General features: G+C 39.9%; 1 protein-coding gene and 1 long non-coding RNA gene across 7 annotated transcripts in view; both read right to left on the minus strand.

Annotated features, from left to right (window-relative positions):
* Positions 1-249: 249 nt before the first annotated feature.
* LOC148728440 (uncharacterized) lies at positions 250-3,043 on the minus strand. The gene is made up of 2 exons (XR_016002440.1): positions 2,424-3,043; positions 250-358 (listed from the first exon to the last, which is right to left on the minus strand). It is a non-coding gene; the product is annotated as an uncharacterized LOC148728440 (long non-coding RNA).
* A 559-nt stretch (positions 3,044-3,602) lies between these two features.
* LOC111320994 (homeobox protein Meis1) overlaps positions 3,603-17,940 on the minus strand; it is a 35,543-nt gene continuing 21,205 nt past the window's right edge. For 2 of the 6 annotated variants that reach the window (XM_022923748.2, XM_022923749.2), the window contains 9 exons: positions 11,596-11,795; positions 11,174-11,315; positions 10,929-10,979; positions 10,612-10,662; positions 10,083-10,244; positions 8,994-9,117; positions 5,748-5,896; positions 5,034-5,110; positions 3,603-4,778 (listed from right to left, as the gene is read on the minus strand). In XM_022923748.2, the coding sequence (XP_022779483.1) occupies positions 4,175-4,778; positions 5,034-5,110; positions 5,748-5,896; positions 8,994-9,117; positions 10,083-10,244; positions 10,612-10,662; positions 10,929-10,979; positions 11,174-11,315; positions 11,596-11,795 (1,560 nt within the window). In that variant the 3' untranslated portion in view covers positions 3,603-4,174. Of the gene's footprint in view, positions 4,779-5,033; positions 5,111-5,747; positions 5,897-8,993; positions 9,118-10,082; positions 10,245-10,611; positions 10,663-10,928; positions 10,980-11,173; positions 11,316-11,595; positions 11,837-11,892; positions 12,766-16,534; positions 16,712-17,940 lie in introns of those variants that run through there. The other 4 variants (XM_022923752.2, XM_022923753.2, XM_022923750.2 and 1 more) reach the window with 4 other exon arrangements.

A 17,940-nucleotide genomic window follows, 5' to 3' on the forward strand; every position in this document is an offset into this window, starting at 1 on the left:
ATGAAGTAAATGACTATAAAAAAACTCATTCAAGTGAGATTGATTGAGAAAGGACTAGCTTATGGTACCAGCTTCGTGTAACTATTTTATTTCCGACAAACACCACCAGACAAACCTCAACCAACCTCACAAATTAATATTACTCTCGTAAGGAGAAAACCTAGTGTCTTGCATTCCTTTTTGTTCCTCTGGGCTTGAAAATTGGCTGAAAGGCCATCACAAAAGGATGTAACACTTTTAAACGAGGGATTTAGTAGAGAACATTGTTTACTTCTTATGGGACTTGAGATGAACAGATGTCGCGATATCCAGAGGTTTTCCCCGGAATTTTGCCCACATGCAAACCATACAAATCTTCCTAGACAATAGAATAAGAAGAACCAAACTTAAAAATTAAATAAAAAGGATTGGAACATGTCGTGGCGATCAGAGCAGTTGTCTCTGAGGAATTAAATTTTCCCACATGCCATCAGACTCACAAATCTCGGATGAACAGGTGTGACATCGTGATACCAGTGAAAATTTTTGTATGCTCGATTTCAGCGCACGAGGTACCATGTAGGAGGCCTTTCATTGTGTGAAAAGAATTCCTTGAACCAGGATGTAATATATAAACTTAAGGAGCTCTACGAAGTTTATCTTTATCATCTTTAACATAGAATGTTTCTGAAGGCCCAAAATGTCAGTACCTTTCAAAATGACAAGGTTTCATATTTTCTCAAAACAGGTACGAGCGGATAACTTTGGCGAATCCAGGTCTATTAGTGCTGTAGATAAGTGCGTTGATTTTAATAAAGTTTGCGCTATTGTTTGCTGTTTGTTCTTTGAAACTAGATTTGCTCCATAGTGGCTGTGCACCGGTTGGGAGATGAAAAACGCTTCGTTAAAAGCATCGTTTAATATTTCGTTAGAAACCAAACACGTCGACTTTCTGTGGAAAATATTTTGCATTTGTCATATGCTAAACAGAAAAAAAAAAAAAAGAACAGACGTAATGATTGTATGTCGGGATTCTGTAAAGGTATTTCTTGTTAAATGCTAAATAATGTGCTATCCAAGATTCGGTAATGTAGTTTTCTTTATGATTTCTGGAAGTGAAACGGTTTAGAGGAGTGAAATTTTTGGTTTTCCTTTCAAACAATATTGAGTCAGCGATCGCTAAAACGATCTTTCATGTTTGATTGTACCTCTCTCCATCTTGTTTTTCCGGCCATTTGCTTAAGGCACCAACGCACGCGAATATTTTCGCATGGTCTTGATACAACCATATTGACAATTTGGCACGATTCCTCGTCAAGACGAGTGATTAAAAGTAGACAGGAGAGGCAATAAGTTTTATTATTTTGAAGGCCCTTTTTTGAAAAAAGAGATTAGTGATTGCTTTAAATTCCTCGTTCGCCGCTTACCTTTTATAGCAGTCTTCTTGAAAGCGATCAGTCACATTTTCCGAAATTAGAGAGAGAAGGCACTAGGAAGGTCGATCTTAGTTTTCTTATCGAGCCTCAACTTATTTTCCAATTTTCTTTTCAAGACGAGTGGTTGAAAGTGGAGAACAGAAGCGATCATTTATCAATTTGAATAAGTGATTGCTTTAAATCTCGTTTTCGCCGCTCTCCCTTAAAAATCATTTAGAACTTGATCAGACAAATTTTTACAGAAATAAAAATAAAACTATGGAAGGAGCCTGAGACAATAGGAGGCTCTTTGGTATTTCCTTATCAAGCCCTATTCTTTGCAATTTTCCTTTTAGTTTCTTCGATTTTAAAGAGGTAAATGCTTGCACCCAATACCCTCTACAGCTTTTGTCTTTAATTGCAGGAGGACACGTCCTCTATAGCTAAGAATTTTACTTTGTCATTATCTAGCATGCGACGAAAAAACTTGGCTATCAGTTGGCCACAGGTGTAAGAGTCGTAGTCCTTTCTTTTTTACATTCACAAATTTGCAAACGTGGTTTATTTTTGCCAGAATTGTCATCGAAATTTTCCTTCGAAGTAGCTATTAATTAGCATGTAATATCTTAGTTCAAACGCAAGTGTATCTAGGAACAGGTAAACAGACATCTGAAAAGGTCTGAATGGAGTGTATATAACTTTAGTTAGAAAGACCGCCAAGACAAAAAAAACCCTTACAGTTTTTGCAAATCTATTTTAGTTTTTTCCACTCCGTTTTCTTGCACGTCCAACAGATTCTTACATTTAATTCATATCTCCTTTTCAGCGCTATATTACGTGACGTTACTCAGTTTTAATAACTGCAGGAGTGTCGTTTTTGAAAATGGTGTCAATACACTCGCGGCCTGTCAACAAAGCAATTTTCCGTCTTTTGTCTTTATTTTTTTTTCTTAATTTGGTACTGATAAAAGGTGTTCGTTTCTTAAGAGAAACAATCGAAGGAGGCAGGTTAGAATACTGGTGACCCACCTGAACAGCTTGTGGGTTACTGCAGAAAACACCGCCTACAACTCTTCAAAACATCATCTTTCTAGTGGCGGGGTTATTTCTTTCTAGGAACACAGTATAGTTTTGGTTCTCATGTGTCGTAAAGAATATGGCTGGTATCCTGCTCAGGTGCAATCATTCATGAATCTTTCCTTGCATTAAAGTACGGAAACCAAATTTATTGTTGAATTGTGGCAAACAAGCCCCAAGTATTATGGAACAAACAGGCGTGTTCTTCAAGAGGCTGTCACTAAGTTGTTTTTAATGATTCCAAAACATATGTTGAAAAAACCCATCTGTCTTTTTTGCTTGCTTTTAATAAGCGTTTCACTTGGGATGCTGTCACGGAATGCCACTTAAGGAAAAGATCTGCATCTAAATTCAATTTCGTTCCCCTCTTCACGTGTAAATGTTCTCAGTCCTCTAACCGGGGAGTCGTGGCTCATTGCAGGTGCAATTGTTATCTTTTTCAAAACACAAATCTTCGTACCTTCCCGCTGGGTGTTTGCGATGCCGTTTATGGTATCTCTAGAACTGCGTTCTTTCACTTCAGAAAACAAAGCGAAGACATTTCTTTTTTCGCAGCCACCTAGCACCCACGGAAATTGTGACAAAGTGCAAAGTTACGTGCTAGATGCAAATTACCCGAATTAAGTATACCTGCGGAAGGGGTCTAAATTGAAAACATTGCAGCAAAGTAACCTTCAACCTCTGGAAATTTCCCAAAACGGTTTGGCAGACATTAATTTGCCGCACTAAACACGATAATTACTTTGTTGTGGAACCTTAAATAACACATACAGTTCCAGAGAAGAAGTGACACGTTTCATCTAAAGCAGACTTGATTATTGGAAAGCAATTTTCTCGGGAATCGATAATTAAGGATGCCTATATTGCAGAAAATGTTGCTTCGTTTCAAAGAGGGGGATGAATCCTCCTCTTCCTTTGTACTAAATGTTTGTCCCTCAGTGGGTTAGTTTGTGGGGTTCTTCATGAAAAGAAAGCTTTTGATTGCAAGCAGAATTAAACCACAAAGGAGGCGGTTTGTTTTCATGAGACTCACATATGTTAAGTAATACTGGGAACCGTGGTTTTTTCAAAGCGGAATGAAGGAACACCTAGCTACTAATTGTAAAAACAAAGAGACCACTGAAAACTCAGTACAGAACAAAGTCTCGCGAAGCATTGAGCGAGCATTTATATTTGTGACTTCTTTCAATTCTCATTAACAAATACATAATTTTCAATCATGATCATATATATATATATATATATCTGGATTAATTTTAAAAGTCTATCTATTTGCATTTACAAAATAGCATCACATATAAACAAAATACTAAGAAACTGTCGTTATTACTCAAATATGGTACATCATATCAACATTAACACCTTTCTTGGAGAAACAGCTTTCAAATCATACAAAAAGTGTCTTCATTTTTTAAAACTCTCTGAAATCTCCTTTTTGAAAGGAAGAGTATAGGCGGCAATCATCACACGACAGGGAAGCAAGTTTAATAGATCTCTATAGCAACACATCATATCTATTCATTGAATTTTTCCTATAAAATCTTCATAAACCGAAAGTTTTACAAACTTTCCGGGAATATAATCAATAATTCTATATTTTTTGCTTTCCGAATGTCTAAAAATACTTGACTAAGCGCACTATCGACGTTCAATGCGAAACATAACAAGCTAATGAAGGATCTGTTAACACTTCATATTTTTTTTTAACTCGAGTGCATGTCCATGACGGGCTGTGACATTGTCAACACATTTTCTGACGAAATTAAAGTAGGTGAAGTTTGTGTGGAAGGTAGACCCGGATGGCCAGGGTGTCCCGGGTGAGGATGATGTGGATGAGCGTGCGGGTGCCCCGGTGGGGGCATCATCATAGCATGGGGGTGACCAGGGATGTACATGGGCTGCGCCTGATGAACCGAAGTTGGAGGCATAGGCGATCTGTAGGCGTGTGCGGGCATTTGAGCGTGCATGGAATGCGGTCCTCCTGTCATAGCTGACATTGGAGGTATTGTACCCACTCCACTAACTGAGGGATCGCCTGTTTGGATATATCCTCTTGGTCCAAAATGTGGGGGCTGTGGAACTCCACCGTCCATGTGGTAGTTGGGATGAGGAGGGGGGTGATGCTGATCTGGGTAATATCCTGGGGGTGCTCCTGGAGGACCGAATCTCGGTCCCGGTGAAGGAAGACCTTGACCGAGAGAGTTTTTCCGTCGTCTTGACTTAAACACTGTGACAACCGGTGATTTCCCTGCTCTGTTTGAGGCATCTATCATCGGTTGAACAATACGTCTCCTCGCGTTGATGAACCTGCCAAAGATATGAAGCAGTTGTAACATCCTGTTACTAAATGTTGCAAGAAATCAACTAACTTTTTGGCAGCACTTTCCGGTACCAACTAACAAGAGAAAGGAAACTAATGACACAAAGAAATTAATTTTAAAACAGCGAAGATAATTTTTTTTCGGAGTTCATATATCCGTGTGCCCTTACTAAAGAAGTTTCGAGGTATGAGAGAATAACTGGCAAGGATAATATTGGGTGGATGAAAGATCAACCACTCACCAGTTGTTAACTTGTAGAATAGTAAGTCCGGTTTCCTGAGCCAAGGATCGCTTCTGTTCCTCGGATGGATATGGATGCTAAAAAAAGAAAAATTATTAAAACCCGCTTATTTTTTGATTTACCCAAACAAATGAGTTGGAAGAAAAAGTTTGTACCGAATAGGTAGCAAAAGAAAGTGTCGGTTTAACTAACGCAGCAGGACGAATCCTTAAGAGAAGTTTGTGTCTATTTCTTGAAGAAGGATCACACATCGTAAACGAGAAACGGAGAAAAACAAATTTGTGAACTTTCATTCACGGTGCTAAGGCAGTTACATTGCGTGAGACAGGTTGTAAAACGCAAGGAGGCACAAACTGGTGCCAAAAAGATCAATGTCCCCACCAGTTTATTATGAGTTCCTCTGCTCTCAAGAATCAAACACCCCCGCGGTTCAAGTAGACTACTAGAATTTGCCTAATATGGTTCAGTTATTCTTTGAGGCTTCAAAAGGAGAATGGGGAATAAAACGTTTTGAAGTATATGACAGAAGAGAAACCGAGCTTGCTACTAAATGTGAAAAGGAATCGAACAAGCGACCTGTTACGTTCTGTTTCAAAACAAAGAAACAACCTTGTTGCTTCTTGACACAAACTGGAAACAGTGGCAATTCAGTTTTCGCTTTGAATTTGTTAACCAAAGAATCCGAACTAACTCTTAAAGACACAAATTTCTTACCGTTAAATGTTGAAAAAGCCAGGCCTTCATTATGTTAGTTGCTGCTTTAGGAAAGATCCCCCTTTTCTTCTGGCTTTTCTTTGATTGTTCGTCGTCCGTAGTGTCACCGTTGCCATCTTCCGAGCCAACAGACGTGTTTAACGAAGGGTCTGAAATGAAGAGGCAGGCCATGTTTTCCTTAGAAAATACTGTCGTTACCGAGAGCCACTTCAAGACCTTATTCTGTTACACGTAGCACTGAGAGAATATTGAGATAGACAGTAATGAATACGACACGTTGTTAAGGCGATCACATCTGCAATTTTTATCCCCTCATTCACTTGAAAGAGTTAAATAGCACGGACAGCTAGTTTTGCATACAAGAAGGATTAAGGCAGTTCTGACAGCCTAATTTTCTTGTGGAGGCTAGAAGGTTAACACTCTCTGGCTACTGCCAAAGAGAAGAGGCTTACAGCAACACCTGCTACTCTAGTTTCCTGTCAAAAATCACAAAGACCTACTTGACATATTCCCAGAACTTTTCGCAATAGCGTTATTGGTGTCATTCACGACAAGACAACCCATTTCCTTCAAATACATATTAGTGAAAACACTCCAACTTCCCATCGAAAGGATGACTGCGATAAGAGACTTGTGATATGCTTTGTTGACTTAAACTTCTGGAGAAAACAATAGAGAGGGTGGAACGATTTTCTTGCATTTAACGAGGGAGAGAGTGTTTTGGCTTTCAGAACGCCCCACCCCGCAGTCGAGTCTCACCGCTTTGCCCCAGTCACTTTTTTCGCAGCATCGCTGCCACATTATGCCTCTTAAGAAGCGACAATGTAAATAGTGGGTGGAAAAAGGAGGAAATGTTAGCTCAGTGTCTTGGATTAAGTAAACATCACGAAAGAATGATAAATACTCCAAGTCAAACTTTCTTTCTCTCAAAATGACATCTTTATGAAAATGAGGCGAAACACAAGCAAACATCTGGTTGGAAATTGAATAGAGCTAAAGGCAGGATAAAAAAAAAATAAGATGGAAGAGCGTCCACCCTGCGACACAAGACGCATGCTGAGAAGCAATCAGGTTGGCGCTTAAGCCTACCGGATTATTAAAGGCAGTAAAAACTAAATCCCTCTTAGCTTACGTGCGTGCATTTGTCACTCGAGAAGAAACATTCGTCAGACCTCAACTAAGGATTAACCGAAGATCGCTTTCACAAACTACTTTTCAATCGAGAATTTCGACGCTGTTGACGAAATTTTATAACTTAAGGAGAGTAAAACCCTTAAAAATGTCCATTCGATTCCAGAGGAAAGGTCTTGCTTTCAATTTTTTGACAAGAAGCAATTAAGTTAATCGGACGCTATCACCGCACTTTTATGGCTTTGTTTCCTATCTCTAAAAGCACCAAAACCAAGATGCGGAATTTGAGCAGGATTTAAACTACCTTCAACAAGCTGATAAGGTAGAGAATGGCTGGCAAAGCCTAAAGTCCGCGTTATTTGAGCTTAATTAATTTGTTCAAGGGGCATGGCAAGATAAAAGACTAGAATTTCACCACCATGAGGAGAATCTACTACAGATAGATCCTTGAAATTTGACACCCCCAGTACTTGGATGCTGACAAAAGCCATCAGGTTCACTTAAATACTTACAACAGCCCTTAGTCATACTAATTCATGTTACTCTTCTTTCACCTGGTATTCGATCGTGACAGCAATAAAGCTCTTGAAATTGTTTTCCATGAGGCATCTTCGAGAGCACATAGAAAGTACGAGTTCCAGAACCACTTGACGATAACAAAAGTTTTGAAAAGTTAACGATTGTGGAGGCGAAAAGGTCTCAACGAGAAGTGGTGCGCACTAATTTGCGAGAGCTTGTTCTTCTTTGTTTTTCACTCCTAGAATCCCGAAACTAAACCCCGGAGATTGTAGATATAAGTGACGACAAAAGCATAATGAATTATTGGTTGACACTACTTCAGGAAATTACTGGAGGAAATTGCAAGAGGCTATCTTGTCAGATTTATCAAAGAATCAAGAAATACTGTCAAGAATTGAGACAATGACAGAAAGGGATGGTACACATGCACTTAAATGAAAGGCAAGCTATTATCGGCTTCAATATTTTTAAAATACACACATTTTCCAACTTAAGTGAGCTATATGAAATCTTGACAGTGAAAGCTTACGTCGCATAAAGACAAGAAGCTCTTGTCAAAATTGCTCGAATAACTGACATGGTCTTGCGGTTAATTAACATTTGAATCTATTCCTGAGAGAAAAATTGCTGATTAGAACGTAGCCGAACTGCACAAAGCGTCTTCCTTTTTGACAGGCGAATACTATTTTATAAATATTATTTTGTCCATTAGAAATGATTGCTTCAGTTTTCATCTTTTAGAAAGCTTCATGTTTGACACTTAGTAAACGAAGATGGCACATCTGTTACTAGCTGTTAATTTTATCGTCTTTTCATTGTCAAAATAATTCATACAAATTCTTTTCTTTTCCTTTGTTTGATCACACAAACAAGCTAGTTTTTGGGAGGAAAAGAAATTTGTGCTGTTCCCTTCACCTTAATTGTAACTTTTCTTTGACAATTAGTGATGTTTGTACTAGAAAATATTCTTGTCACCTCGCAATCAAAAGAAGGCGTTCACCGAATGAGAAGCACGCGATAAGCTATCCCTGAACTTTTTAGGGCTCATTTCAAAGCCTCATTATCGATCACGGTCTGTTTATCATTGCAGACAAAAAAATCACAAAAGCGTTCGTAACAAAGTCACACATACTAGGTGTTTTGGTTGTGCTAGCAAACGACAGATAATGACTATAATCGTATGCATATGAGGAAAACGCAGCAGAATTTGCATACGCCTTATCCTTTCGCGTCGTAAAACGCGTAAAGTGATATTCTTTTTAATTACCAACAGAAAGAAAGCCTTTATGCAGCTGTGTCAACAGAGACATAAAGCTTTCAACTCCATAAAAGCCCACAAGAATAGACGTAAGGCTGAACCAATAATTTTCACTGTTCAATCGCACTCTTTATATAATTGCCAACGTGGATTACAACAATGGCCAAGAGCTACTCATTTAGCATAATAAAGGCGCGATAAAACAGTACCCCCGATAAATTCTCGTTTTAGTGATGTATTACTGAAGACATTATTAAAAAGACATCGAACACGGAAACAATTTAATAAAGAAGTGATAGAAATGTCGCTTTTAATAAAAGGTTTAGTCATTTCCTCACCTTCCGGAGTTGTAGGCCCATCGACCCCAGAGTTGGATGGTGGTCGGGACGACGACTGAGAATTGGAACCTGAACCGGTGGCTTCGTCTCCTTGACCGGGTTGCCAGCTCTGGGAGTTTGATGCCTGCAATGAGAAAAGGAAAAAGGCGCAAGGATGAGCGATCTGTCGCGTGAATTGTTCGTGTTATCTCCTTTAGCGCGAAGAAACAATTTAAATCCTTTCTTATAGTTGACACTAAGTGAATAAGAAAAGCAAAGCGAGAGGTGTAAAAGTTTCGACACCTAACACACTTTTTGTCAGTAGTGATTGTGAAGAGGTAATTGACGAAAATCCCACCTACAAGAAAATTAGCCCGCCGCGCTAATAATTTTACAAGTTAATCCGCCATATCGTTGTTTTCTCCCGGACTCTGTCTGAGAGCGCGGTTGTTTTACCTGTCTAAAGTGAAAACAGGTAACCATTCAATTGTTAGTGATTTTGTCAGGTTCAAAACGTAGAGGTGTGAATTTGATCTTAGATAAATGCCCAGTGTTTGGGACACGAAAGAGCCTTTTTTTCAACACGTCAATACGCCAAAAGAGCTGTCTCGGCTCAATAAAAACTTCTCACAACTTGACAAAATATAACACCATCACAAGTGTCCAATTGATGGTTTACTGGATGACTTTTGGTGACTTCTTGTGACGGCTCGTACAACGAGCCGTCTTAAATACAGTAACCACACAACAATTTGTTTTTACTTTCCCATTCAACTTATTGGACAATGAAAGTTTAGAAAACATCGCCGCGGGGCGCAACATAAATACTGCAGTCAGTGTTCGTCAATCAAGTCGTGAACCGTTCGCCCTGGGTCGCGCTGCAGGCAATTCACTTCTATCGCGAGATTGCCAAGACCGTACAGTAACCGTGCGGTATCATTCTCGCGCGTCTTATTAATAGCCATTCATCCACTTAGATGATAATGTGATGTTGTGAAAGAAATTTACACCTCCACGAAGGCCATCCACTAGATGAAAAAAAAGACCATAGGAAAACGGGGCGAAAGCGTGGCGTTCGGTCGCAATACATGACACATCGGGTTACAGTACCTGTGGCAGGGCGCTTTCTGGCGGTGAATCGATGTCCAAAGTATCACTGTCGCTTCTGCTTTTGCCGATATTTTCCTTCTCGTCCATAACAAGATCAATGGGCATTTTCCCCTTAAGGCAGGAAATGTAGCGCTTACAAAAGTTGTCACACAGCTCGTGCACCTAGAGAGAGAACAGAAGATCTGAATTGGATTATAAAGATTTTGTTTTAACAACAGGAACGGCTTCTCCTAATTTAAACTCGACTGTAGTGTTAGCTCGAAGAAATACCTTTGAAATCCATCGAATAAAAGCAAATGACAACAAGAGATTAAATTTCTAACTAAAGATAAGCGTAATGTATGCATTATGCAAATTCTCGTCTGAAAAATGTCTGGACCTTTTTTGCTTATATACACATAACTGAGGGCCTCGCAGAGCCTAAAGAAATTGTCTTTACCTTTCCGCTTGCACGACAGGCTTTTATGTGACTGCTCATGGCTGACTACAAACGACACCCGCGAATCAACTTACATAAATATTTTCTTACCTTTTCTAATTCCAGGAGGTGAAATCTCAGGACTTGGATCGATTGAATCATCTAGAATAGAAGGCACCCAAATATTGGCAAAAAATAAGCAGAGAAAGGGAAGAAATCCTTCATGCTACGGCTCGTGACACCGAGGAGATACAAAGCCTTGAATGACTGCTGTGCGTGTATAAATCAACGTATAAAGGCATCGAAGCATGTGGCAACATTTTGTGTTATTTAAATTCAATCAACCGGGTTCGTATTAATATTTTAACACGTCCACCTTTGAAATGATAGCTTACGGTTTGTTGAAAACAAACGAAAACAACACTTACCAAACTATCGACTTCGTGGTTGGACGAGAAAATTGTCTTGTCACTCCTGAACTAAAAACACAACAACAAACGGAAACCATTATGAGATTTCGCTAGATCATCCTAGTGTGTGACTCAAGAATGAAAACTGTTGCACTTCAAGAACGATTTTGAACGATCACGTCAGACTAGTATATCACTGGATATCCGTCCCCTGAAGGCCTGGGGGATAACTGTAACTACTGGGTTAGAAACTGTGAACATACCTGCTTCGAAAATACCTGGATATCCTCGTTGAATGAAGCGGACGAGCACACGTCCCCACCAACAGCTCCGGGCTCCCGAGGTGTACACGTCGCCAGTTCGCATTTCTCAAAGATGAGTGCCAGAAGAGGGAACAGTGAATGCCTGGAATTAGAGCATTCATGTTAATGAATAGAGTTCAGTTAATAAGCGTTCATTTACCGCAGTGCAAATGAAAAGATTTGCGATCATGATCCTGCAGGACGTCTTGTGTAAATAGCCAATACGTGTGCTCTATGACCGTCATGTGTAACTTTACCTATTTGTAGTTTGCGCGGTTGACAGTGATCACTGAGATTTTTAGATAGATCAGTCGATCGTGAGTGATACATTTCAGTCGCATGACATGCAAATCTGAGCTGAGAGCCGATCGTAACGTACGTACCCATATATTAACTCCTTATCTCTCTTATGAATATCAGAAACGGCGCTCATCGCATTCGACACTCCTCCTCCGGAGGCTGGCGTGTGATGGTACGGCGAGGTAGCGCTCGTGTGGTTCATGTGTTGCATCTGAGCTGAGCGACTGTGATCGTACATTGAGGTTGCAACGTCCATCGCGTAAGGGCCCACTTCATCATAAGGCTGCAAAATTAAACGATCATGTCAGCTGTTGCTTACGTCTCCTGCAAGACAGAGCGTAACAGCAGCGCTAAATAAGCATAAAATGATGCACACACACCACAAGAAGCCGGCATCACGGGCAAACGGAACGCTCGGTTACTGACCCGTTGTGCCATACGATGCTTATTCACTCCACTCCAGGGTGACGAGCCGCTTTGTGGAGGATTGTTATCGTAAAATTGCTGCAAATGTTTAATCCCGAATTCTGACAATCAGTTTAGGGCTGACACAGTTGGATAGCTTTCTAAACTTACAACCCGTCAACTCAATGTAAGGAAAAGATGTGTACGGCCGTCAACACAACTAGTAACGAATTGTCAAGCCTGTCTCGTGGCTTTTGGCCACAAGTCTGTCAATCACCTTTCAAAATCTCCATGGGCCCTTGTCACGTAACGAGTGATTGAGAATTCAGAGGTTGATCAGGATCACCGAGCATGAAAGGAAAATAATTCTCTCTTATAGGAAGGTTTAGAAAAAGTCAATTTATTCAGGAAGGACTTAGCGTAGTATTTGACTTGACAGGGCATCTCAAACCTTAATAAGCTTTTTCCCTTAAAATAGAACGACGCAAAGTACTTTGGAACGGAGGCAAAGCCATTAGTCAATTCTCCTGGGTATTTTCATAAAACCAGCCACTTTTCAATAATACCTGGTGGAACCAATTAGCTTGACCGACCAATCAGGGCACATCTCATCCGCCAAGCCAAATAATATGTCTAAACATTTCAATCTCCATTGTCTAAGCCATCGTGGTTCTTTACGCAGGATCTGGGGCGTGTCATCCTTTTCAAAAGCTTACAACAAAGTAATCGAGTGCAATTTCTAACGTGTCACCAAAGCTCCGAATGAATGGCAGTTTCTTAAAAACATGTTTTGGGCTTGCCATAGGCATGGTTTCCGTGCATGCATGTTTCAAATTTCACACCCCCATTTAATTAGAACACAAAACAATTTTCAAATGTCTCGATGCGTTGGGAAGTATGTAAAACAACCCATTGTCGACTTTGATTGACAGCTTTCTAACACCTGCTGTTAATTGGCTTTGTAGTGTTCCTGCCTGGGAAAGGCTTTCTATAACAACACAAAATGAACTTTAATAAACGCGTTAAAAACTCAAATACAGCTGAAACAAAGGAAATGTAAAAACAGGCAGGTCAATTTGGATTTAAAGTTATTACACCAAAAAAATTGCGCCTTGTCTGCTCCTTTATGTTTTGGTTGCCGTTATTGAATTTGTCGTAAATTGAAAGTAATTTTGACGGATTGTGTTTCACTATCAATTTCCTTGTCTGTTTGATAACGAAGAAACGTGACGCCTTTTGTCAAAAGCTGTCAGAAAGGCGGAGAAGAGCGACATTCGGCTAAAAACAACACATCCAAGCGAACATGCTTGAAACCGCATAAGATACTGTGTACTTGTCAGTGCTTGCTGTGAAGTTCATTGTCATTAAAGTGAGCTAAAGTTGCGAGCTATTCAAAATCCGATCGCTAGGGTAATCCTGAACAATTTGCGGCGAGCGTGTTCGTGTGTTTGCTGACAGTAGTAACAGCATGCCAAACAGTGTTACGCACTTGTCCGTTCATGTCTGCCCGTTGTTTTGCAAGTTATAATCATCAGCACTTTTCAAATGCTCGTTTACTACGAAAGGCGTCCGTCGTAGACTAAACGTTCAGGTTGTGCCTAATCTAAAGATCTCTGATTTGCTCATGCAAATTAAGTACGTGATGCGGCGGGCGAAGAGAGGTGAATCCAAGACCTGAACTTATAATTAGCAACTGAAATTAGACACTGTTATTTGCTCCCTCTTTGCAAGAGAAAATTTCCGCGAGAGCTTGTTAATAAAATTAGGAAATTCTTGAGAGTGGCTTTCAGTAAAATCAAACACAGGGATCACGCGTTCCTTCAAAGGCGAAAACTCATAACGAAACAAAATCACAAGAAAAACAAAAAAAAGTTAACATTGCGGCACCCCGCGCAGATGGCACAAACATTCCTATCAAAAGACAGAGTTATGACAAATTTGTCGGCATAATTTTTTTATCGTTATCAAATTAATCCCACGTGGAGTAACTTTTCAGCAGTTTTAAGTTCCAAAGAGACTCCCAAACCTTAAGCAATTTCAGAGCGTGTTGGCACGGCTTAAGCTGAGTTGTTTAGGCCGCCACCTCGGGTTTCATCTGCACAGTAAACAGAGTGCATTGTAACATAATCAGTTTTCGATGTCGCTCGGCACGAATTGTTTTAGTTCACGGTGCGCGCAGGATGTGTACGTTTTGTCTGAGCTAACTAACTGTAACGAAGCTATGTTTGTCAATCCAGTTGTCGCACTTTTCAACATGCAGTCAAGCAAATGACGTTCTGGCGAAAAGCTTCATCCTCCAAGCTGACATTTGCTAATTAGATCCTCGTACTTATCTACCCAGTCGCATGACAATGATTAGCCGCATGAAAATAATTTTAAAATCATTAAACTTTTACTTTTGAAGAGAATTACAAATTACGCCAGATGAAAATACGTAGATCAAGAAACTAAGGCAGCCCGACAAAGCAGAATTGTGAATAATTTAGCTTGGGTCCAAACACAGCCATGTATTAATCAACAGAGCAAAACCACAACTGACATTCCTTTCCCGAAAAAAAAATTCCATCAAAATAGTTTATCAATTCAGCACCACAGACCCCTGTTATTAAACGCAGTAGTTTTCGCTGATCGGAATCTGACGGCTTGTCTTCTGTTATTCTATCGACATCTTGTTTCGTTTTAACGTCGAATGAAAGACAGCGAATGAGAGCGTTCGACAGGGTGATAACTGCTCGACTATTAAAACCGCGAAAAGTTGATGTATGTGACAAGCGAGGCTTGAAAACAGCGAAAGTTTTGACACATTATAATATATAATAACACAAAGTCTGATATGATGCCTAGAAGTCGTCTGGTCACGCATGGGTAAACGTTTTGCATTTTTGCCACTCGCCACTAATTTAAACTTCGGCTTCGATAGACCTTTCCGCCATCAATACTCAGTAGTTGACCCAGCAAGTTTGTTTTGATAAAAAAAAGTCGTAAGAACTCGAAATTTCAGACGGATATTTGTACAATAAAAAAAGTTGATCTCCTAGCTTCTTCCCTAAGAGAGCCAGTTCAAGGTTCGAAGTCCTGATATCATCATTTGAATATGTAGTTGGGTTTATAAGATATTTCCTTTACGGTCAGTAAAGGCCAAGCCGCTCAGGAAAACCTTCCAACAACCTCGAGTCGGTTGGTGACAAGGCAACGTCTACACTCAAATTGCTTTGAAAGGACCGTTTGAAGTTTGTACATCAAGCATGAAATTAGGATTGCTCTCCAGAGTTTACAATGAAATCTGTCATTACAAGCATGGCCCAAGTGTCGGGGTGTCATGTCGCTGTTTATTTCTTTCTCTTATGCTTTTCTTTACCGCCGTGTGGGGGAAAACAGTGTGTTTGTGTTATCGGATTAAAAAACCTTTGCCCCTTTAATAGGCATTAAAACTGCCACCTGATTTATTTATACATCTCTGGAGTTCGCTATCGGCGAAGACAGACCGTGATCAAGCTAACAGCTTTGAGTTGTCGCAAAATAAAAACCATACTTCAATTTCACAACAAAGGTATGACAACTATGTCGTGTCCATTAGTGCGCTTCATAACACTCTGGTGAACCGGCGGTTTAGCAAATAGGGTATTTTAAGCATTTTAGGATTAACTATGGCATCAATCAAAAGCGCTTCAAGTCGCTGTAGAATAAGTGCGAACGAAGGCTTCTTTGCAGCGCGGTTTGTAGGAACTATTCGCTATTTGAGGGGTATTAGAAGGCGCTGGAGCTCCACGAAGACAGTAGGTTAGTCTCTACGATTCAATGTTTTCATCGTGGAAGTAGACCAGGACTTGTATTACAACTATATTGGTAAAAGAGGGTGCAATTGATGCTGTGATGGTATACAAACATGTCTGCACGATACGTGTTTAGTTTATGTGGCGAAAGGAAATTTTATGGGGAGAGTAGTGACGCCATGTTTTAGAGAGTGACCGGGAGATTACACTAAAGAGAAAGATGATTGATTTGAACTGAAAGCCAAGAGTGAAAACGAGTACTTCTAAAATAAGATACTCATGTTGTTTAGGGAGCTTACGTTAAACGAACAGTTAAAGAAATCTTAATAGTTTCAAATTCGGTACAAAACAATAAAATCGTTCTTGAGAACAAAGAGACGCGGGCTATTTGATACTAACAACGATCTTTAACTGCTGTACCATCGGCTAACCGGTCATAGCAGACCGCTCACGGGATTGCGTTTGAACAGTGAGGAAGGAAGTGTTTTGTAGTGTTCAGTCTGGTTGTTCCGCTTGCTTGCTTACCTGCATTTCAACACAAACATCAAACGAGCTTCGTTGATGAAAAGCGACTGACGATTCTTACGATTTTGCAAACAATGCGTTTGAACTTTTTGGGGCTTTTCACCTTTTTGTTTGGACGCTTTGTTTTGAAAATTGGTTCGTACCGGTGTTATTCTTTTGGTACAAATTCCTACTAAAGCTCCTCACCTTAGATTTATACAGATACCCATATTTTTTATTTTAACGTGACCCTAACATAACCTTGCATAATGGCGGGTAAGAGTAAAGAGGTTATGAAACTCCCTACCGTAACAAACTGTACCAATGAAACTAACCTCACCTTCACTTCATCGTTTGTTCGGTTCTCGTCAACAGCTGGGCCTTTTCGTTACGTTTATCAGCCTGCGTTTTGATCTTAACGTCTGCAGTTTATTTCGAAATCGACCTCTCGATACTTCTGACGACTACCGTTGTGAACGACATATGATTTCAATAAACCTCAAACGGTGGTTCGGTTTAGGATTACACATTTCAGCTCTTTACGACCTGTGAAGTGAGGAGGTTTCATTCGAGGTAAGGATTTTTCTCGCACCTAAATATAGACCACTTGTATTTTATGAAAAGCAGCCAGGAGCCATCGAAAATGTTAAAGTGCTCTTAGTAGAGGAGGCTTCTGAAATCCACCTCGAATGGTGATGATGAAGCAAGTTTTCTCAGACTGGCATATTCTTCCTAATGCAATATTTGTGCCACCTATTTAGCTGAACGGGAAGTTTGCTCTCGATCGAATCTACTTGTACAACGCAAGTTCGATCAGCTTCGTTTGACTTTTAAGATGTGATTTCTCAGTGCAATATAGTGAAAATCTCTTGACTCGGTATGAAGATAACATAAGCTTTGCCGTAAATGAAAACTCGGCCAATATCTAACGTTAAGAGGTTCATCCGTTTGTAGACACGAGTCAGTCAACACGGATTTAAAATGGCGAAAAAAACCTTTCCGGGTAAAATGTTTTCCACACCTTTTTGAAATTAGAGTTTGATTTACTTCCACACATCTCTTGGTGTTGATTTGACAACTCGTACTTCTGTATCCCTCTGTCTTGGCCTTCATGTTGACATCTGCCCTCCATATTGGTTTCACACGAAAGAGGCATGTTAAATTTAATCGTCAAACGGGACTTCGTCGCATAAATCCTATTTGTTTGGATATAAAGCTGTAAAACAAAGGTTCACCTTAAAAAATTCAAACAGTTTTTCAGCAGCATCGAAGTGGATCGTAATAATATCAGCGAAAAAAGGATCTCGTGTTTAAGATACATTCTCGTGGTGTGACTTCAGCTTGAAAAACTAAATGAAGAAAATTCTTTACTCATACCTATGGCCTTAAACAGATTGTGTAAATTAATCAGTGTTCTAAAAGCAGAGGTTTCATATTTGTGAGTTATTTTCTTAAAATGAATCAGTTAATGGCGACGAGCTTCACCAAGAAATGAGTTCACCAAGTTAGGGTTCACCATTTCAGCCCATTTCAATCAGCTGGTTGGATTTTGACAACTTCATCGCAAACAGCGCAGCAATGCTGATAGCTCAGTTTGCACTGTCTTTTCTTAATTATCCCAGCAAGATTGAAAAGGCGGGAAAACGAAGGTTAACCTAGGCTTATTAAAGAAAGCTTTGGACTTGTCAATTTACTGTCCGGGAGCGTTTAGCACCAGACGATTATGTTGATGCTTCAGGTCGGCTG

The sequence above is a fragment of the Stylophora pistillata genome, chromosome 6, assembly GCF_964205215.1.
Source record: "Stylophora pistillata chromosome 6, jaStyPist1.2, whole genome shotgun sequence".
Taxonomy (NCBI): Eukaryota; Metazoa; Cnidaria; class Anthozoa; order Scleractinia; family Pocilloporidae; genus Stylophora; species Stylophora pistillata.